The following is a 21572-nucleotide window of genomic DNA, read 5'->3' on the forward strand; positions in this document are numbered from 1 at the left end:
GTATCTGATCCACAACAAAATGAAAACGCTAAAATCCTCAAATTAGCTCCTGGCAATGGTCCAACGCAGTGAACAGACAATGGCCATCCTTCGCTAAAACACGTTCATCCGATCATATTACTCCAAGTGCTGCGCAAAGAGCCAAATATGCGTCGCCCAAAATCTCCAATTTTTGCACCAAAAACTGCTGCAGGCTTGGTCGCAAGCTGTGCTTCAAGGTCTATGATCTGCTCTAGATGCCTCTGCTGATTCGAAGCAAAGAATTTATTTCGAGCGCTCGAGTTTGATAACTCGACTTGGGTTTGCAGCAACGAGATCTGTAGGCTTTCAAGTTGAACCCTTAGCTTTCTCTCTCTTTCTTTGCCTCTTTCATCGTTCATAGTAAGAATCCCTTCTAGCTTTGTATTGATGGTCTCCTGAGTAACGAGCTTTGCCTTCAGGCCTGCCATATCGGACTCATGGCGTGCAACTATCGGATCCCATTCTTCGCGGAGCTTGTAAGTGATATCGCGCTCGTTCATGAGTTGTTGTCGAAGTGATATAATCTCCTCGAGGAGCATCGTTTCGGTGCGGAAATCAGTCCCAATAGCCGTCCCTAGTGAGAGCTTTTGAAACTGCAGTGGTTGGGGAAGATCTTCGATGGCATCAGAGTTCACACTGTCACGTCTGCCTAATGATATGTTGTCGTCTTCGGTGTATGCAGCCGAAAAGCGTTCGTCACGGGGACGAGCACGAGCCCGAGTGCTGCCACCAAGTATGTTGTCCTGGGCGAGACTACGTAGCGTTTCTATTTCTGATATCAGTTCTCTTCGTCTTTGTAACTCGGCTTCTATCTGCTTCTTTAGGCGATTCGTGGATGCTTCGTATGCCAGAGATTGGGCATGGTAGTGTTCACGCTGACGAACGGCTTCATTCTCCGCATCGTGTGCCGTTACTAAGCTTTGACGAAGCTGTTCTGATTTACGAAGTTCAGTCGCTAGCCTTGCTTCGAGCGCACTGATCCGAGCCACAAGGCTGTATTCACTATTACCTACTTTTTCCAGATCCTCTCTTAGCTGTTTAGTGTTTCTGCTTTCACTGTCGAGCTGTGCTGTAAGACGATCGATCTTGTTGACCAGCGTAAGATTCTTCGCGGCTTTCTCCGTCATCTCACTCTCGTATTTCTTCAAGACCACCGACTTGTCTGCAATGTCGGCCTGTAGTGCTTCGATCAGATGGTCTTGGCTGGTTTGAAGATCCTCGACAGCGGCCCGCCCTTGTTGTAGGACTTGTTGATACTCTCGGGCAGATTCGCGTTCTTGTGCAAGTTCGGCATTGAACTCAGCTTTTTGGTATTCTAGGAATGTTCGCAGCTCCTCTGCATCACGTGCACGCTCAGCGTAGGCAATTTCGAGTTGATTGATACGCGTTTTGAGGTTTTCGTTGTCTACTTCTGCTTGCTGCAATCCTTGCTCGTGTCCAAGTCTTCCTGGCGGAGTGGAGAGGCGGAAGAACATGTGACGGTCTATTTCATGAATCTCGGATACAGTGCTTTCGGAGCTGTCCGAGAGCGCAAGATGCACAGGCTCGCTCGAGGAGTAGACGATTTCTTGCAAGCGACTCTTTTCATGTCGCTCAGCAGCGAGCTTCCCGATCAGCCGGAGATTCTCAGTGCGCAGTCTTTGGCTATCTTCGTAATTGCGAGCCTCTTCGTATACTTTGCGTTTCCACTTGGCGACGACCTCGACCTTCTGATTTGAATGAACAGATGGACAAAGGCATAGTTTGGCTAGTTTTGATAGGGCTATGGCGGAGTCGCATGGGGAGAATGCCATCATGTTATTGATCATGATGCGGATCTGTACAAGATCCGAGTCGGGTATCTTGTACTGGCATCGAGCATTCCAGCGCGAGACTGAGCGCCCGACACAGCAAAGGACGCCTTCGCCATCTTGGTGAGAGTTGAGGTTGAGAGTCTGGTAGGGATCCCAAATTTGGCGCGTCATCGCATCAGTTCAGGAAAAAATGAAGTCTTCGGTGCGAGCATAGGGATGGGATACTGGGACGGCAGATGATTAAGGGAACTATTGGCGGTCCACATAAGGAGATATAAAAGCCCACTCAAAAGGGGAAAAACGCGGCCGTAAGTCAAGTGAAAGTACCATTATGCGTCTATAGAGACAGGTCAACAAACTCAAATATAAGTCGATCGCGAAGCTTAGAAGGATCTTCGGCAAGTCGCCTAGGATGCGAATCTTTGCGATTGGCTAACAACGAGATCACAGCCCAGTTGAATGCATGATTGCATTTGATGGTTTTGAGGTTTCAGCCCCAGGGCCTATCGAGGTAATTGTCAAAAAAGGACTCGCCTCGTCATAGCATGAAGTATGCAGTCAGGCCTGAGAACCTTAATCAGTCAGGGTCGCGTCTTCGCTCAGGCTCTTCATCTAGGGAGGGCAGAAGAGACCAAAAATGTTTACGCTCGTGTCTTATCTTGGAAATCTATCCGTATTCCTCGTAATGCTCGTGACGCCGCAACAATACGAGTAGCCAGCATGGTTAGCCAAGTGTTTGTCGAATGACCATCACGCTGGAGCGAGCAAAACAACATAAGACTTTTCGTGTTGATCTGGTAACGTATAAATATACATATGACAGCTCCGTCGAGCTGGAAATTAGGACGAAAATGTTCTTCGAAGCCTGTGAGCGATGATAGAATAATCACGTCGTTTGTCTCAGGATGAGGTCTCATACAGACTTCCAACGCCTTGGCGCGCTAGACAAAACTGCGCTCAACCCAGAGTGGATAATAGCTTAACTCACGTCAATGCATCCATTCCATCAAAGATCGTTGACATCAACTCAAACCTGTTGCATCCAGGTGTGTCCCGCACACAAACGCCCCAAATTGCAGTCAGCTCGCAGCCTCCAGGATAATCACTACGCGCAATATACAACAGAACCTGAAGACACCTACACAATTACCTTCCGCTAACTCACTGTACATTACCGGAGCTGCTATGGCCGCACCTCCTTCGAAAGTAGACCGCCAGACTACCACGCCCTTTCTGCTGAAACTGTTTTATCGTACAGGCGCTTTTCACCGGTAAGCATGATATCCGTCGTTGTAGCGTAGTCGATTCCTCCAAATCTGCCAACGGGCGCTCAGACTAGTCGTACCTTGTGACCACCAAGCTCTCGAAACAAGTTGAAGCTCGCCTTGACTATTGAAAGCGCAGGGCTTGATGCACTTACTTGGTACAATCGTCCTCACAAGCGTCGTCCCCATCTCCATCGAGCAAGCATCGTTACGCACAGATCGCCACGCCTCAGCCTCATACAGAACAGGCACGGCCAGAGATACTCTGCTGACTTTACATGTACAGGAACGATGAATTCTCCCCCCAATCACATCCGATAAACCAGCATTTACAGATCTACACGTGGCCAAACTGTACTCTCAAAGAGCTGTCGCATCTCCTCGTATCTGCCTTGCCGAATGTCTTGCCTTCACCGGCGATCGGTACACGTCTCGCCTTTCGCCTAGTATTTCCTGATACCAAGAACACCTCGGGACCACCTAGATACATGAGCAAAGATCTTGGCAGCATAGTTGTCAATGCTGAGCCCGACCCGCAAGCAAAAAATGCTCCGATGGGCGACCTCGGAGGTGATGCCGAGAAAACGCTACAAGATGCACGTTTTGTTATAGGGGACTATGTATGTTGCGCAATATTTCCACCATTAGCGAATGGTGACGTCGCCGGACCGCCTCCACCACAAGCACCTGGTTATGGAGGTATGGGATATGGCGGACGAGGCGGGAGACCACCTCCGCGAGAGAACGGATTCGGGAGGGGTCGAGACTTCCGGCCAAGAGATCCCGACGGCTTGCCCTCCGGTGAATGGAGGCGAGGAGACATACCACCCCCTGCCCCAGCAGGCTATGGTGGGGGAGGTAGGCGTGGCAATGGCCGCTACGAAAACGACCGAGAGTATCGTGGAGGATATGGGGGTGGTGGCTATGGTCGAGCTAGAGGCCGAGGCCGCGGTGGCTACTGATACAGGAATCGTTTCAAGAACTGACCAGGATGATATGACATTTATAGATCCGTCAGTCATCGAAGATCAAGTTCAAGTTGGCAGCATTGCAGGCTCCAAAACAGACACAACGAACGCCTACTATATCCCAGACGACTACAGGCACTATACGCTCTATACTCGCGCCGTTTGCTAGTGTCTGTCCATTCGGGCGTTCCATCAGGCAAGCGTAAAGCATGCGTAACTAGACATTTACCATGAAAGCGACAACAGTTCATCTTTTTGCAGACACATAGTCCGTGGATTTGACTGTCGTATGGTAGGGCACTGCAGATCTTCTAGCTCGCGACAAATTCCAATCTCTCGGTCGAGTGATGAGGATTCAATCAAGAAAATCCTACAAAACGTTTACAAGACAAACAAGGTTTGGAAGGCAGAAGCGATTAACGAAAATAGCACGGCTGTGTGACTTCGGGTACGAGGCAGGATAAGCAAGGCGGTGCGTGGAGAAGACTGGTAGCACAGCATGAACATTATGATAGTATGGAACGTATATATATCCATGACGCGAAACACTTGCCCACGCCGCAAACATTGCGCCATCAACATCTACGCGAGCCCGGCTCCTGCATATGTGGAGATGTACGATTCCAAATACCGAGATATACAAAACGTATGACTAGGTCTTATATCAGTTGTGCCTATGACGGACTGAGCAATTGGCTCTTTATACTGAGACGCAATGTATATCTTTTAGCGTAGCCCAGTCGTTTATGTCGCAAACACTCTAGGCTTCAAAACGTGCGTTGTGTTGGTCGCAGTATTCGTGTTATTCTTCTTCTCAGCATTAGATCTGGAGGTCTTAACAGCACATCCTCGGGTCGCCAAAGGAGTCCAGATCGATGTGCATGAACAACAAGCGATGAGCAAAGAACTTATCACCAGCCAGCATTCTGGTGTATTTATTGATAGTCCGAACAAGTGAACTCCGTCCAGTCCGTGTATGGTGCACTCTGCGAGCCATACACGCCACAATTTTCATATCCATGTCTTGATACTGACAGATGCTTACGCTACACAAGTACTAAACGTCGTTCCGTCCCAACAGTCCCATCGTTGGATCGGATGATGATGGTATCTGGCGTATATAGAGGGCTTAGTGTGTGGCACAGATGGCTTCTCTCAGGGCGTAAGTTGACGTTCGCTCTCATGCACACAGCATGGAAGAATACGATGTCTCTGAAGATATATGGTTCATGAAGAGAACGCAGTATTGTCATTTACATATTTAGCAAGGGTATGATATTCAAAGACTGTACATAATAGTATGATGCCCGACGGAACATATTGATGTTAGGGCTGACCTCCAAAGCCGATCGTGCGCTGGGGGCGGAGGGCGATGCACCAATGAAGGAGCGCCTTACCTGGCTGCCTTGTTGCCTGGAAACAGTGTGACGCCATGCATGGTACCTACAGTTTTACCTACGGGTCTGCTTACTTGCCTATAATGCATCACCGATCCACAGTGCCTGTCCTGTACATAGGCAAGGCTATTATGATGTGGACGCGATCTTCTCCTTCAGACCCTCACCATCGTCCTGATTGACAGCGAATGACTTTGTTGGCGTCCTTATGTCCTTGTCTTCATCCTACCCCTTGTCTTCGCTCATGTCTGTCTTCACTCTTCCTTCCGCTTCTACCCGGCTTGTATGCATCTTATAGAGATCGCGCCTGTCAGCATTGTATCCTCCCTAGTTCCTAGAAACTACTTCTGACACCTGGAACCAAGACCTGAGTTCTCTTCACTGAGAAATAATGGCTGTGGTAGAGGCCCGGCCGAACCCGCCTCCAAACCCGCGCTCGAATCGACCAAACGCCCTAGCTGATATACATTATGGCTCTATCGTGGCATCTGAGTCGGGAACGCCTTCGGAAGAGGATGAGCATGAAGATGTATCCAAGTATACTAGAGAGGATGCAGAGAATGCGATTGGCGTCAGTATCGGCCAAGAGCAAACACGCCTCACCTCCCCAAAGACGCCTGCTGCTGAGAAGGCTGCTGCTATGGACGATCTCGATGGAGGAGCATTGTTTGACAGCGCCCTGGTAAACACTGGCCATGACTCGCAGGAACCCAGCCCTGAGAAGGTGGAAAGTACCGAGGAGCCTTCGAGCTACTTTGAACAACCTATCGACAACGCTGTGAACCATTCATATCCCGTCAAAGAAGAAGAGTCCCCTAATTATCCACCCATGCCTTCACCGTGGCGGGCGCAACCTCGCAAGTTTACCCGACTGGAGGCTACACGGAATACATTGCGAGATAGTTTTGCTGGTGGCCGACGAAGAGCACACTCCAGTAGCGGCATGACTGCCGAAGCGATCAGAAAGTTCATCGGAAGCCTTCCTTCTATGCCCAAAGGACCTGCTATGCTGCAATTTAGCCTCCCCAATTTCTCCAGCAATGACAAACCGATTGAGGTGAATGAATATACTAGAGCGAGACCGGCATATCCCACACGCACCAAATCAGGTGCACACAATCTCCCTCAAAATGACGGCGCATCAGGGTCCAAGATTCGACATGACTCCCAGATATCCCCTTTGCAAAGTGGTAGCACTATTACCGGACCATCTGCGATGCAGTCTCTAGATCAAGTCGCAGCTTCCGATTATGCAGCTTTGCAACGGGCCAACTTCGAACAGCCTCAGCGGCCAATCCATCGACCACCCCTGAAAACACTTCCGAGTCAACTTCGGAAATCAGCCTCCCATGATTCGTTGCTCATGCGCCGAACTCTTTCGACCGCCTCGTCTCTGGGCGACGATGGGCGATTTGACAATGTTTCCGATCAAGTGAATAGTCGATTCAAGGCTATTAAAGACAGCTTGCAGGACGCCAACTTCAAATTGCCCAGCATACCGACAAGAACGACTTTCACCAATTTTGACTTTAGTGATTCAGTTTCGAATCTCTTTGGCGAGAAGAGGAATAATAGGTTTTTGGAATCGAATAGTCCGGATGGTTCATTTGGGAGTGCTGGTAGTCGAAGTCCTCGCCCCTCATATAAGCGAGGTTCTTTGAATGCATCTTCAAATACACCAAGCTCATCTGGTATGGACCCCGCTTTTTCTGCTACTCATCCACACTTTACGCGGGCTCTGGAGAGGCTCAACGGAGATGTCGTTATCATGGGGGGCTATAGGGGCTCTATCCTACGTTCTGCTGAACCTCCCAATCGCCAACTATGGGTCCCTATAAAAGTAGGCCTCAACATACGAAAGGTCGACTTGGAGGTGGGTCTTGAACCAGAAGATGAGGAGACGATGGAAAAGCGAATAATACCAAGCGGGATGCTCAAAAATATAGGGCCTGTAGACATCTCTCGACGACTCTTCAAACGATTACGACATTCGGAGAATGCGAAGAGTGGTCGATTACGTGTCCATGACTACGGCTACGACTGGCGGCTTAGTCCTCACATCCTTAGTCGCAAACTCATAGAATTTCTCGAGTCTTTACCATGTAATCAACCTGACGTACCATCCTCGGAGCGTGGCGCCACTGTTATCGCACATAGTCTAGGAGGTCTCATAACTCGGCATGCCGTGAATAGGCGTCCTGAGCTCTTCGCTGGAGTTGTATACGCAGGTGTGCCTACGCGATGTGTCAACATCCTTGGCCCTTTTCGTAACGGTGACGACGTTCTCTTTAGTTCACGTGTACTCACAGCGCAAGTCAACTTCAGCATTCGTACGAGTTTTGCCCTACTTCCTCTCGATGGCGAATGCTTCATCGATAAGCAGACAAAAGAGCGCTACACAGTCGACTTTTTTGACGTCAAGAATTGGATCGACTACCGCTTTTCTCCATGCATTGCACCACCGCTTCCTGCCCTCAATGCAGCTCCGCAGAATACCATCTCTGGCATGATCTCCTCCATGGCATCGATGCTCAATGATCTTCCGAACCCCTTGAATCCTCGCAAGAACTCAATGCCAAAATCATGCTCTGATGGCCCGCCCGCCGAAACAAAAGAACACCTCATGTCTGCCATACATACCGCCGAAGCTCAAGTCAAGTCAGGCGGAGCAAACAATTTCGAGCCTCAGATGGGCGGTAAAGGCTCTCCCCCACCCACCTCGGCTTCTCCTCCTGTGACCGCACACAACCAGCATATGCGTCAGAGCTCTGGTAGCGGGAGCACAGCCTGCACCATTCCATACGCCAAAGCAATCGCATATCTCGAGCGCACTCTCGCGGATACCAAACGATTCAAGCTCGAACTCGAGCATCAGCCTGCTCATGCTGCTGCAAATGCTTACCCACCCATTGCCACCATCTACGGCAAATCTACACCGACGGTGTATGGTGCGAAGGTCACTGGGCGGGACGGGATACGCAGAGCAGATGCGTATGATGAGTTGGCGTTTGCGAGTGGGGACGGAGTTGTGCTGGCACGCGCGGCGCAGATACCGGATGGGTACAAGGTCGTTAGTGGTGGTGTCGTGAGTAGCGAGCGTGGACATGTCACGCTTTTGGGCGACTTGGAGGCTGTCGGGAAGTGTTTGGATAGAGTGACGCAGGCAAGGAGGAAGCATGGTATTGGGCTGGGGGTTGGAAAGAGCAATGATTGAATGGACTTGTATATTGGATATTCTGTCGCCTGTTGGATACGCATGCTCAGTCTCATACGATAAACGTGGAGGTTGTTCCATTCGATTTCGCATTCCTCCTAGAACGACGTAGACGATTCACTACTTTTGGTGTATAACACGGTTTTTGAGGCCAATAATACTGACCAACTCTCTACTGAATAGACAAATTCGCATAATATTCTAGACTCCATACGGTTGAAGGTAAGAGATAGTAATAGATTCTTTTATAGCGTATTCATAAGCCATGTGTCGTGTAATTTTCTCATCGGTGGTTGCGGTGTGTAGAGTGTGATAGGGAAGATCCAGAAAGATGGTGTTGGCCAGAGCAAACTCTCGGGGATGTCTAGGTTTCTTCTCAGCTTGCTGGAGAGATCTTTGCTTATATGGACACGTTATTAGGAGCACAGAGGTATTGATCCATTACAGTGAATCGGGCAGGCCTAGAGAGGCAAAGATGGAACGATCACTGTTGAAATCAAGAGTGGCAAGACAGCGATGACTCGAAGAGGCACAGTTGAAATGAGTGGCTGACATGAGGAAAGTATTTTCATATATTGATTGATATAAGTTATCCTGAATCATGAACGCTCATTACTGCATTCCCACATTGCGCCATTCCCACATGGTTACATGTTCCCAAGTCTAATATAAAGATTTCTAGTCCACAAGCTTGATCTCATCACTCCGACTATCGCTCCTGTTGCGGCCCGGCACTCGGACATGACGATCACTGCCGACGCTGTCCTGCCGCGAGAGCGTCTCAGCCGGGCTCCGATCCGTCGTCCTGATGCCGATAGGGCGGTGCATGTTGAAGACGCCGTTCGGTCGCGCATGCGTAGGCCGCTCCTCGTCGTTCTCGCCAAAGTTGACGCGCGGCTCACTGACAATTGTTATCTCCGTCGTCTTTTTCATCTGAGTGCCCACGGGCACAAACGAGTCGCTCGACAGCCTGTTCTCCTTCCAGGTCCACATTGCATCGCCCTTGCCCATGTCGTCAAGCTCGGTGCCGCGGAAGCTTGAGCGGTGGCGACCATCGCGGGAGGAGCTTGTTGTGCCGGCGGCGGCGAACTCTTGCGCGTGGGAGAAGCGGCCCTTGGCGTCGCTGGAGATGGCGATGCGTTTGATGAGGTCGGCCATGGTCATCTCGATGTTGAGTTTGACGAGGTAGGCGAGAGGGTGGAACTGGATGTAACTGGTGGCAGAGAGTCAGAGGGAGACGAGTCGTGAACGGAAGAGGAGTACATACACGAAACTGTTGGGTATGCTCATGGCTGCGATGATCATAACATCCATGAGCAGGGAGATGATAATGATACGTTGATTGAATCTGAGCAGCTTGTGGTACTTCTGGAGACCATTGTCGACAAGACTCTTCTTCACAGCGCGAATGAAGTACCAGTTGAGAGAAGCATCGATGGCAAGGTATATGCCTTTCTCGATTCGGTCCCAAATCTCGTTGATGTGGATGTACCTAGAACGTCGAGATTAAGCGATGATCGACCATTCCATCGGATCATGCTTACCGTGAGCTTGTCTGCAGCCGAGCGGGGATCCAGATGTTGAAGACACTGATATTGACAAGGGTAACGACGACGGCAGTGGTGACCAGGATCCATAGGGACTTTTTGCGATTGGGTGTAATGACCCGGATACGATTGATGATAATCTGGAGCAGCAATTGTACTTGGATACACCACCAGAAGACTGTTCATGATCAATATGAGGCTTTTCACTCATAGTCCGGCATGACTTACGGATAGTGAAGTAGAATGCAAAACCTGATAAACATTAGTGGTCTGCTCGATGTTTTGAGAGTGTATCGTGATTGGACATACTAGGTCTGATGATCTTCAGAAGATGCATGTAGCATTCCGAGGCCATGAGAAAAGAAACCAGTAACTCCAGCCAGATGAGCCATATGTATACACTTCTCAACGGCCGCCGTGCACTCTTTGACTGTGCGATGCCTATGTAGATTGCTATACCGACGTTCAAGATCGTCAATGCGAACACAACAGTCGCGATGATGACATCGGATAGAGTGATGGGCTCAAGGACGTATTCTGGCGAGATAAAAGGTCCCCATGTTGTGAAAGTAGGGTCCTCCTTGAACTCCTTGATACCCGCTGATTGAACCATGGAGGGCCGATGCAAACAAAGACAAAACGCTGGGTGAGAATCAAATGAATGTCAGATGGATATCGTGCTCTCGACAGTGGAGGTACATGATAGTAGTGCTAGGGATATATATCCTGCCCTCTCCAGAGGTGTGAACTAAGCGCAAAACGGTTACAGACTTGTGCAAGCCACAACCATAAACACAGTTGCTGACATGGACAATTAAGCTGTGGTGGCCTACCCAAGCGCGAACCCAAAGCTCGAGACGCGGGAAGAGCATGAGCGTCGCATAGCGGAAGATTCGGGTACCTGTCCCTCGCCAGAGCCATGGCCGTCCCGGGGCGAAAGTCTAAGTTGCAAATTCGGGCAGACATTGCAGATGTCCAGAAGCAAGGTTTCAGCGCTGAGTGCCAGCCATGATTCTGGTCCTGGAGTACGTACCGTTTGTAGAGAAGTCCAACAAGGAGATAGTACCGAGTGTGAACCGCTGTGTACAAACAAAACGATACTGGCAGGGAAGCCGAGGTTCCAGTCACACTCACTATGAAGTATGAGGTATCTCCCCGTAGTCCCTACCAATGTAGCTGTTGAGGTCTCTACATTCTTACAGCATGGGATGGCTGTATGGCTGCGCTTGCCTAGCAATTAGGGTACCTCGTATTTTCCTAGAGTCTGTTCCATACTGTGGTCTGTTCCCCCAGTGTTGTGTTGAGAGTGGATGTGGCGGGTTCTGATCTAGATCTTGGATGCAAACTTTAAATCCATGACCCGCAGCCGACGGACCAATCATACGAGCTCCTGCCGCTCGCTTCTCTTACTCCGCGAGTCGAGCATTTCATCGACATCCACACCTTTTGAACGTTGGCTGTCGCCGCAGGTGCCTCAATCGGCCCTTTCTGTAGTATGCTTTACGGTATCCATGTGCCCAGAAGACAACGCAGACCTTCTGATTGCCAAAGTCAGTTTCGAGTATCGCAGTACGAAATTGCTTATAGATGTTGCTCGTGGCGGCATCGGCCGAAGAAACGACGATGTAAATGGAATTGTCCCGGGCCCCCGGCCACTAATCCATTTAATTGAAGACGAAAGCCCTCGGGCACCATTCAGACCTTTCAAATTCCAGCCAGCGCCGTGGCTGAAGCCTATTATAGTCTGAGGCTAAGCACTACCGAGAGCGCAATGCAGCTACCGTGGGCGAAACAGCATAAGGGTTTTTCACTACGGGATAGGGCTGGGCTGTTACAGATTTTGACTTCTCTTTGACGAATCTTACAGGCCGCTAAGCTATTACCGGTGCTTCCTAATCTGCTTCCTAATCTGCTTCCTAACGCAGAAGATGCCCCAGATCCTTCCAGTCGCGGCACTTATCTCGATTGCACGGACATTCATGTGGCGATCAGGACAGTGCTCTTGATTTCAAGGCCTCATATACTTTGTCTACCCTGTAGCAGGATACGAACATGGATTTTGGGCTGAGGAAGCCACCAACAGAACTGCAAAGATCTTGTGTTGATGCCCTGAGCCCGCACATGATGGTTCGCATACGGCTGATGGCTTTTGTTGTCCCTGGCCTCCCGAACAATTTCATCAAGGGTAGGCATGTTCCGACTCTCGATCTAGTCAGACTAGACACCGCGCTACTCGGAGGTGACTGCGAAATGATTATGGATCGGACTATCGTACCATGGGGCCCCATGGCGAGTCTAGGTTGGCTTCCTGGGATGCCTGGACCTCTGAATGTAGTCAAGTGCCTTGTCAGTACTAAAGACGTCACCTCGCAGAGCACGTAATGGAGCTATGTCTTTGAATGTTACTGCGGCACTAATAATACTCGAAAATCTCCGAGCGTTCGTTCAACCAGTCACCGTTTGCGGGACCGCTAGTAAACCAAAATAATCTCCAGACACGCCGCACCACAGAAGCTCTTGCAATGATTACTATGTAGACTATGACCAGCACGACGAACGACCCAAATAGGTGAGGTCCCTACTTCTGTTCGTCGATCCAACAATGTAGGACCCAAGAACGAAACCCTAAGCGACGTAGACAGGCCAAGAGAAAGGTGTAGAAGTTGGAAAAAAAAATGCATAATGAGGGTGCCAACTGCAAAGATGCAGGGTAGAAAGCCCCACCCAGCATCAAGGTCGCCTAGTTTGAGTTCCGGTAGCAAAACAGTCTCGTACGAAATAGGCCTGCCCCGAGATTTGTCTCAATGCGGGAGCGTGTGCTGGACTCTAGTTCTGAATCCATGATCCCTGGTATTCTAGAGCCGCTCGCGAGCTCTCATATAGCCTTGTTCTCTCCTGCGATCTCCTTACATTGTTGTATCTTCATGGCCAAATAACAATGCGACCACATTAGGAACATGCCAACAGACCAAATAATGAGGATTATCAGCATGAGCTTGAGCAGAAGCCCCACTGAGATTTCAATGCGAAGAGTCAGTCTTAGCGCAGAAACATACAGCAGAAGTCGATAATCCTCAGATGTCTCGCAGGAACCATTCTCCCCGATGTACCTGTAGTCGTACACGGAAATCGATGTATTCCATTTGGCTCGCAAAATATCCTCTTGGGCTCCCGGAGTTTCTGCATCAAAGTTGGAGAAGGGACCGTCTGATGGGAGGTAGTAGCCCGTGATGTCGAGCACCGGTATTGGCAACGACCCGCTGTTTAAAGTGTACTGCCCATGTGATGTCCATCGTGTTACACTCGAAGTTGTGGCTAAGAGACGTCGTGGACATGGAGCAGTAGAAAGAAAAGCTCCACGGACAGCGTTCCTGAGGAAGAACTGGCTCCGCTGAACACATTGCTAGTTTTCTGCCTGCAGTGCACATATGACCACAAACACCAACCAGTGCTTTTGGGCCACGTCACGACGAATTCATCTGCCCTGTTGATACTCGATCCATCATGTATGATGAAACGATCCCCCTTTTCAGTCCTGATGAACAACCTTACAACCCCACTACACCCAGTCATCGAACTCCCAAATCTCGGACAGGCTAGCAAAGATACCATGGTCATGACTATGAATATCATGACGAGCATGGATTGCAGTCTTTTGATAGAAAAGTCACGCACCAGGTGTGGGATATCGTAGAGCATAGGGCCAGTCTGGATGAAGACAGCACGATAGGTGAGGAATGTGATAGGCGATACCCGCATCGAGGTCGTAACACGCATGGCGAACATCTGCTACGATATGAACGCAAAAAGAGCCTGGCTGCGACGACTGAAGCACTGCAGGTGTTATTAGACTCGAGCATCATTTCACGTCGTAACGTTAGATTGATAGCTCACCACATCTATGACTTTGCCTGTAGTGAAGCTCGAGGTCCCGAAATCAGGTGTGATCTAGAAAAACCCAGAGTCCGATCACAAGCTGTAGAGTGGAGTGTGCATCCGGAACGAGCCATCAGGCATGCATGCCGCATCCTGACGAGAGAACGCATAGGAGCTGCTGATAGGGGCTCGTCACAAGCAAGCAAGTGAAGAGAGCAGACAGCCAGATAGATGGAAAAAGCCGCACGTTACCATCACGTACGCATATCCCTCCTGATTTGACGGTGACTACCGACCCAGCCTGTTGAAAAGATGGTCTTGCTCTTTCAAATCCATGAGTATGTGCCCGATCGATCTCAAGGGAAAAATCAAAAGCCTCTTGCCCTCTACTTAAAGGCTATTTACTGCTGGCATACCTTATCACCGAACCTGATGCCCAGCCGCACACAGGCCAGGCTAGATCTAGCAAGGCTGAAGGGTGAAGTAGACGAAGTCCAATACCCGTCATGGAGACACGGCCAAGAACCTATCACTGCGTAGGCTTCCCGAGTATGCTCGTATACCTGCAGTCCCTTTTTATCGCAACGTCCAATCACAATTAATTACCCATACATTTCGATTCGACACTAGAATCATTCTATTATCGCACGACGCACGCAAGCATAGACTCCTACCTCCCTCCCTCACATCCTCTGCCTGCGCTCCACACACCCACACACACATACAACGCCAGACTAAATCTTATCCAGACAGAGAGGACCTTGGCACATCGTGCATATACAGCCGTATGCACAAACGAGGAGATGAAGTAAGACAAAACCCCGAAAGTGTATAATGGAGACGGGATCGACAGCCGAATGTGGAGAAGAACTTGGTGGTCCTGTTGCCTCAGGCACATTCATGTGCACATGCCTCCCGTCCCGTCAACACTTCTTCCATGTACCGGAAGGCGCGGCACGAGGACAATCGTCATTATGCATTCAACAAATCTTACAGTAGTCTCAAACATTGATGCCACAAAAAAGAATTCTTCTTTAAGTATCATGCCATACTATGCTATGAAACGCTCATCCCATTCGTGCGTTGCTCTGCTGGCTTCGCTCAATGCCTACGACCATGGTCGGTCGTCATTACAAAAGTGGCCATCATGCTATCTAAATGCAAGACATCACTGCCGTTAACTAGCATCCATCATTCATATTCGTCAATTCGTCAAGATATCCACGTCCTATCGCATCGAGAAAGTGCTTCCGGGACGAGAGTCCTCTACCAGGGAACGCAATCTCGGGTTCATCGATTCGTGGGCTCAAGCGTCACAGCGGCCCAGTTTTAAATTATTGATGTGGCGGACAGGTCCCTGGTCGGCTTTACAGAATTGATTCATATGAATACTGGTGGCGGCGCCTTCTTCAGACTTCTCAGTCTCGAAAGACGGCGATGACTTGGTGTTACCCATGCGAGAGTCAAGAGGTTCCACGGAAATGTTACGGCGAACGGGAGTTTCTAAGGAAATGTTACGGCGAACGGGAATTTCTAAAACATCTGTAGCGGCGGGAAGAGCTTCTCTAAAAGTGGAGACTGCAGTGTCTGTAACGGTGGAAACAACTTTCTCGATAACAGCGTCAGAGATACCTGTAGCAAGGGGAGGAACTTCTTTGGCGGTGAACAGAGTCTGGACCACTGTCTGGCTAACCGTCTCGGTGGCAGTCACAGTCTCCAGAGCGATCACCGTTTCTGTGACAGGTATAGCATTTTCAATGCTAGACGTGAAATGCCTCATACTGGGGAGTCCACGATCGAAGACTGGGGCTGGAGAGGGCCTGATGCAGAGGAACAGGACGACTAGGCTAAGTCCAATGACCATAAGGTTCCGAGTATCTTGTGCCAGAAGGTAGAAGTAGTTGAGGAGTGCAGCAGCCAGAGGTACCTCCTTGTTGCTACACTTCCTGGGAAGTGCAGGCCTGTCCGTATCGAAAGAAACAGTCTTTGGTGCAGAGGATGGAACTTGTGGCTCTCGTAATATTTGACTTGCGTCCATCGCAACATCTGATTGCTGTCGTGAATGCGCTCCCTCTGAGGCCGGTGGTGTAGGAATCCCGTGCCTGATGCTAGTACCGATCTCTTTCTGCAAACCTCTCCTGTTCTCTTCACTTTTCATCTCCCGCTCCAGCTTTTTCTTCAGGTCTTCGGGTATCCAGGGTAACACTTCAACGTCGACTCTTTCCATCTCCATCCAAGCGGCACTCCACGCGCCCGAACGCATCAGTCCATTTGCTGCATAGATTCTAACATCCCACCTCCGCTTCCCAATTCCTGCTCCCTTGCTCGGCGAGCCCATTGGCTGCGAGCAATCCGGACATACATCATCATCTAGATCTTCCTCCATGTCAGACCCGGAATTGCTCCCTCTCGCCGTTGCACAACCATCATCGTCATCTTCAAATGGATCATAGCTGATAGATGACGCACAGCTACTACTTCGATGGCGATTAAAGTGTCCACTCTTGAGCAGCCGTGGAGGGGCTAAGTCGAGACTCTCCAGTAGCCTCTCTTCTAGAAGTTCATATTCGTGTCTGGGATGCGGGATCAACAGCCCTCTACCCATCAGGGTCGAATCTTCCAATCTATTCTCCAACAGCCTGAAGTTCTCTAACAGCCAACCCGGCAACACCGACTCGAGGATATGGGCAGAGTATGGCAAAGAGGGAGGTAGCAGCGTAACATGAAGGAGGACTAGAGGATAATCGCGTTTCGGTGTCTCGTAGACCGGGGTCTGGTGCGCGCTCTCGTATCTCCGCTCAAGTTGTCTGTCTGATCGTATCGACTGAGATCTTTGAGACCGTGGGGTTTCCGAGCGCCTGATCGGAGTCGCTAGGTGATGGGGTTGCTGCATATGAGGCGGAGAGGAAGGTAAGCTAGGGAGAGGGCTTGACATTTGCATTGCTTTGACAGACGAGGTGTTCCTGAACGCAGGCCGCGACCGCATCGGTGTGTATTGCTTCAAGGTCGCATGTAGATCCTGATCCAGTTCTTCTGAGGTAATTTCGGAAGGAAAAGACGATACTGAGGATACTGTGGCATTTGACAATCTCTTTTTCTTCTTGTCCTTTGACGTGTGACCAACATGAGAGAGGGGCGCGTCATTCTCAATGCTAGCAAGTGGTACGTCGCAGTCATAGTTTGGCACCGTAGAATCATTCACGCTCATGCCGGTGCCGGCTGCTTGGTCGAATCTATTGTGCTCTTCGTAGATCGAGAATGGTGAGACCGAGTCTGTACGAATGGAAGCCATCGGTAGCCGCGTTGCACTTGCGCGGATGTCACCTCCGAAGGCGCCCGAAGACTTCCAGAGTCCTAGGTCAAGCTGATGATGGTAAATGTGTGTGGGACGCTATGGTCATCGAATACTGTTGCAGTAGACTTTGGCTCCAGAGTAATTTAGTGGGGCGCTCACGGAAGAGATTCAAGAGCTAAAGTGAAAGTTGGTTGTGTCAAGGTTGATGTTTAGATGTTACCACAGCAACATAACCGTTATCCCAACACCACATCCAACGTAGCCATTGAAATGCCAATCCATCGTTCGTGACCATATAATCGCTATTCATAATCAGTCTTCTGCCTTTACATTCTCATTCAAGGCATTCTAATATCGAAGCAAGCATTGTCTCGTTGTGTCTAGTCGTCGTCAGTGCATGTAGGCCACAGCCGTGACATTCATTGAATTGTGAATTAGCGCTAGTCGTTGTCGCACTCCCGATGTGGGCTAGAGAGGCGTACAAAAGTAAAGCCGACCTGGGCGATAAGGATCTTAGAAAAGAAGCAAGTCATGACCTGAGGTCCATAATTAGATCTTAATTAGATGTATTGTTGAGTTGAGCATAAGACGCAGTATATCTCCAATGAAACAGCTCACTATCAGCAATGTCAAGTCAGTGCAAAGCAAATAGTTCATTTAGTTTGCCAGAACGAGCGCATCTGCATAAGTAGTAGCAGACATCCCAGACAATGCCATGCCTCTAACCAGACAGTGCTTCATTACGCGACCTAGCATCACTATTATCAATCCACGGTTTCAAACATGAAAATTATATCATCGAGCCTGACCGACGGATGTTGCGGGTCAAGATACATCACATAAATTTAGACCATGAAATCGTTTCGCTAAGAAAACCCGAACACCAAGCTGAACCCTTCACATGACGCCGTACAGTAACGTTTCTAACAGATAGACTTGCTTTGCTTGCACTTCGTTACATTCGTGAGATGGTCAACAGCGCCTCAAGTGTCAATAGATATGAGTAGGTCCAGAGTGCTCCAATTTTACGTATCCACTAGGAGCATGATCAATACTCCACAAGTGCTGCTCAAACTCATCTAGGGTGAGTCCAGGACCGACTGCGATCGCAGAGGGCATAGAACTCTGCAAGCTGCACTGCGAACATGTCACCTGCCAACCTCTGACTGGACACAGCCGAAGTCTGAAGTCTGCCATGGGATGCTTCCGGCGTAATTCACCTTCTGCTTGTACTAGCCACCACGGTTTGAGATACTGGCTTTGTTCAGACTCCTCCAGAACATGTAGGCGCTGCGAGTCCTGGTGTGTTGGATGTGTATATCCTTTGAGCTGCATGCGGGTTCTATATGAACTTGGAGGTGAATATAGCTCCGACGATTGAGTGATAGCAGAATACATGTTAGGGTCTCGAAACGGGTTTGTGTTCCAAGGCAATTGCGACTGCACTGGTACTGGAGCATGGAATGGATTTCCAGGCGGCTTTTGGGGCTCAGACGTCTCAGCCGGACAGGGGAGCAGTGGCATAGACTGGCGATTCCTCAAAGGGCCTTTTGTGCGGATATTCGGAAGCTGCGGAGGTATGTCTGAGTACCCAGTATTGTGGCCAAAGCTCTGGCGTTGTCGATGTGCAGCCATGTGTCTTACGGGGGAAGCGTCGACCATTTTCTTGCGACGTGTGTTGTAATCCTGAAATGGGTGAGGATCGGCTGCATGGCAAACTTGCCTGTCAGGGAGGCAACCAGTGGTATTTGACCGATTTGGAACCACGGACGAATTGACACTGTGTTGAATCAGATCTATCGATGGCCGTCTATCAGACTGTTCCATCTCAGGAGCAACATAAGCTGATCGCAAAGAGGCAACGCTGTTGCGGTAGGGCATCGGTTTAGCGGGAATTTCGGGCACCTTCTGTGGAACGGTTGGTCCGCCAGTGGTTTCGAGCGGTGTTGCACCATGATGCCACTCAGATTCCCTCACTCCCTTGTGACAGGGCGAAGATGTAGGCGATTGCAAAGAAGGACTCGAGGTCTCATCGACAAGTATTAGCGGTGTTGAAGTCTCTGACATCTCCCACGACTCCCTTGTACCCTGTGGTGATCCTGTGCACTCTTGATGATTGGTTTCTGTCTCTTCTATAGCAGCCAGCATACTCTCGGTCTCACTCCCATCAAGTAGCCAGTGGAGAGTGTCTGCTGTCATCCTTTTTGCAGCCGTCTCACTAAAACGAGTTCCTAAAGTCTCGGTCTCGTTCCCATCGAGTAGCCAATGCAAATTATCCTTTTTCAAAGTGTCTGTTGTCATCCCTGTTACAGCGTGCTTACTAGAACGAGTGTTTAATGCTTCTGGATGGGACCTTGCTGAGCTCACAGTTGATGACGTAACGTTTGGTGGAAGTGCGATCGTCTCGTTTCGTCCTCTCTCCTGAAGCACACTTTGTGCATGCAGTTCATTCACTCTGCGGAGCTGCTCAGCATATTGCAGACTGGCCAAACGACGTTTAGTAGTCCGCCTAATTTCGGTTGTATCAACATAGGTTTGCATATCATGTCGACCTCGGATTGGGCAATAGAGCGGTGCTGGCGTGTGAGAGTCGGTGTCATCACCGTTTATGATACGCAGTGCTTCGTTCCCCTTGGGAGCGGTAGTCAGATTCTCATTTCCTTTGGATGTTATCAGATAATTATCCTCGATCCTCACACCACCGACTGGGAGATAGCGCTTAAGTATAGCTGGGTTAATGAATTTTGCGTGGACTGGAGAGGGCAAATATACAGACTCCAGAGCGAGACGATTAAAGTAGCTGCATGGCGATCAGATCACGGTGACAAGATTCGGACGCTCTACTCACATTCCAGGCTCGACTGTCAACACCATGTTTTCCTCCAGTGTTGTCCCGTACGGGCTAGCAGCGTTTTCAACCATCGACTCGATATCCATAACCTGCCAGACAGATCTTGATGTACCAGACTCTGCTGAAACAGCTTTAAGGGGACGCAAGAGGTCCCTGTATAGCACATCGTGTACGTCTAGTCCTATGTGGTGTCCCAGCCCGTGGGGATAGAATGCGAGTGACGTCCCAGCCTCATAAATTTCTGCCACGGTCCCGTTATGCAAGATGCCAAGATCAAGAAGTCCGCGGATAGCGACTTTGTGTGCGAGTATATGCAGATCGATATATCTGACACCAGCACCCATTCTTTGCACACACGCATCCTGCATTGCTTGTACGAGTTCGTATATGTCTTTCGCCTCCTTTGTCCACGAGCCTGACAATGGGAACGAACGAGTGACGTCGCTGGCGTATAGATCGTACTCACACCCAGCGTCCAGACACATGAGCTGTTTATCTGCCAGTGAGTCATTGTTCCTCGCATAATGAAGTGTGCTTGCATTCTCGCCCGCAGCAGCGATTATATCGTAGGCTTGATTAGGCGCACCGTTCGAGATACACGTATCCATAAATATACCTGCTACTTCTGATTCCGTAGTGAACGTTTTGATCTTGCGCAGCACGTTTCTGTGCGCCTCTGCCGAGATCTCGTTTGCCTTCCGTATGAGTTCGATTTCATGGTGATCTTTGATCACTCGTGCTTGGTTCATGGCATTCTGAAGAGAGTCCGTGTTGAACCTCGTCTGATCAAGCTTAGTTTCGGGCTGCTGTTGCTGGTGAAGTACGAATATTGGTGCGTCGTTTCTTCTAGCCCAAGCCTCAACATGCGCCGCGACACAAGTATTCAATTCCACAACATCGACATCATATTTAGTATATGCGCTGGGTATGGACAGTCCCGGCCCGTTGTATATTGTGTCATGAAGGTCGTGTTTCGGGATATATAAGTTCAAGATATCGGCACCAATATCGTAGGTTACGTGGCAATCAATTTCGTTCACGCCAGTGATGTAGTAGAAATAGCGTCGTTGGTGGAAGGGTATGGGCATGTCAGAGTCTTCGAGGAGTCTGGTAGGGGTTCCCGGGAGATATATGAGCCCCTCTTCGACTCCCAGTTTCTCTGCAACGCGCTGGGCATGCTGTTTAGCTAGCGAGCTGTAAGTTAGTTTGACATCCTGTTTGACAGCGGAATGCTCTCCGTACCTGGATACTTGTTGAATGGCGTAGACTCTGGTGCGTGACAATGCTCTAGCCGCAATCGGAGGTCCATACTGCTGGTTTTGGACCGTCCGAAGTCCGTGATGAA

General features: G+C 49.7%; 7 protein-coding genes across 7 annotated transcripts; 2 read left to right on the top strand and 5 right to left on the bottom strand.

Moving 5' to 3' along the window:
- On the bottom strand, positions 1–2220 carry EJ05DRAFT_45160 (uncharacterized protein). The gene has a single exon (XM_033742392.1). It carries the CDS (start codon positions 1983–1985, stop codon positions 105–107), a length of 1881 nt encoding a protein of 626 aa, XP_033599285.1. The 5' UTR covers positions 1986–2220; the 3' UTR covers positions 1–104.
- Positions 2221–2865: 645 nt separating this feature from the next.
- On the top strand, positions 2866–4069 carry EJ05DRAFT_45142 (uncharacterized protein). The gene is made up of 2 exons (XM_033742389.1): positions 2866–3085; positions 3366–4069. The coding sequence occupies exons 1-2, from the start codon at positions 3000–3002 to the stop codon at positions 4039–4041; spliced, it is 762 nt and encodes a 253-aa protein (XP_033599286.1). The 5' UTR covers positions 2866–2999; the 3' UTR covers positions 4042–4069.
- A 1465-nt stretch (positions 4070–5534) lies between these two features.
- Positions 5535–8921, top strand: EJ05DRAFT_477066 (uncharacterized protein). The gene has a single exon (XM_033744171.1). It carries the CDS (start codon positions 5836–5838, stop codon positions 8656–8658), a length of 2823 nt encoding a protein of 940 aa, XP_033599287.1. The 5' UTR covers positions 5535–5835; the 3' UTR covers positions 8659–8921.
- A 336-nt stretch (positions 8922–9257) lies between these two features.
- EJ05DRAFT_45198 (uncharacterized protein) lies at positions 9258–10891 on the bottom strand. Its single transcript, XM_033742405.1, has 5 exons — positions 10515–10891; positions 10434–10457; positions 10203–10383; positions 9926–10150; positions 9258–9871 (listed from the first exon to the last, which is right to left on the bottom strand). The coding sequence occupies exons 1-5, from the start codon at positions 10816–10818 to the stop codon at positions 9337–9339; spliced, it is 1269 nt and encodes a 422-aa protein (XP_033599288.1). The 5' UTR covers positions 10819–10891; the 3' UTR covers positions 9258–9336.
- A 2312-nt stretch (positions 10892–13203) lies between these two features.
- On the bottom strand, positions 13204–14087 carry EJ05DRAFT_45240 (uncharacterized protein). The gene has a single exon (XM_033742412.1). The coding sequence runs from the start codon at positions 13989–13991 to the stop codon at positions 13521–13523; it is 471 nt and encodes a 156-aa protein (XP_033599289.1). The 5' UTR covers positions 13992–14087; the 3' UTR covers positions 13204–13520.
- Positions 14088–15094: 1007 nt separating this feature from the next.
- EJ05DRAFT_477069 (uncharacterized protein) lies at positions 15095–17557 on the bottom strand. Its single transcript, XM_033744172.1, has one exon. It carries the CDS (start codon positions 17371–17373, stop codon positions 15388–15390), a length of 1986 nt encoding a protein of 661 aa, XP_033599290.1. The 5' UTR covers positions 17374–17557; the 3' UTR covers positions 15095–15387.
- Positions 17558–18366: 809 nt separating this feature from the next.
- Positions 18367–21536, bottom strand: EJ05DRAFT_501393 (Creatinase/aminopeptidase; the record flags this gene model as incomplete). Its single annotated transcript, XM_033747112.1, has 3 exons — positions 18367–20176; positions 20225–21413; positions 21470–21536. 3 exons carry the CDS (start codon positions 21534–21536, stop codon positions 18367–18369), a joined length of 3066 nt encoding a protein of 1021 aa, XP_033599291.1.
- Positions 21537–21572: the final 36 nt, after the last annotated feature.

Source organism: Pseudovirgaria hyperparasitica, assembly GCF_010093815.1.
Source record: "Pseudovirgaria hyperparasitica strain CBS 121739 unplaced genomic scaffold EJ05scaffold_10, whole genome shotgun sequence".
Taxonomy (NCBI): domain Eukaryota; kingdom Fungi; phylum Ascomycota; class Dothideomycetes; order Acrospermales; family Acrospermaceae; genus Pseudovirgaria; species Pseudovirgaria hyperparasitica.

Coding starts and splice junctions, on each gene's coding strand:
- EJ05DRAFT_45240 (XM_033742412.1), bottom strand. CDS start 13,991: ATGTTCGCCATGCGTGTTACGACCTCGATGCGGGTATCGCCTATCACA.
- EJ05DRAFT_477066 (XM_033744171.1), top strand. CDS start 5,836: ATGGCTGTGGTAGAGGCCCGGCCGAACCCGCCTCCAAACCCGCGCTCG.
- EJ05DRAFT_45160 (XM_033742392.1), bottom strand. CDS start 1,985: ATGACGCGCCAAATTTGGGATCCCTACCAGACTCTCAACCTCAACTCT.
- EJ05DRAFT_477069 (XM_033744172.1), bottom strand. CDS start 17,373: ATGGCTTCCATTCGTACAGACTCGGTCTCACCATTCTCGATCTACGAA.
- EJ05DRAFT_45198 (XM_033742405.1), bottom strand. CDS start 10,818: ATGGTTCAATCAGCGGGTATCAAGGAGTTCAAGGAGGACCCTACTTTC. Junction 10,458..10,514: donor TCTGAAGATCATCAGACCTA/GTATGTCCAATC, acceptor AATGTTTATCAG/GTTTTGCATTCTACTTCACT. Junction 10,384..10,433: donor TGCATTCTACTTCACTATCC/GTAAGTCATGCC, acceptor GATCATGAACAG/TCTTCTGGTGGTGTATCCAA.
- EJ05DRAFT_45142 (XM_033742389.1), top strand. CDS start 3,000: ATGGCCGCACCTCCTTCGAAAGTAGACCGCCAGACTACCACGCCCTTT. Junction 3,086..3,365: donor CGTACAGGCGCTTTTCACCG/GTAAGCATGATA, acceptor TTACATGTACAG/GAACGATGAATTCTCCCCCC.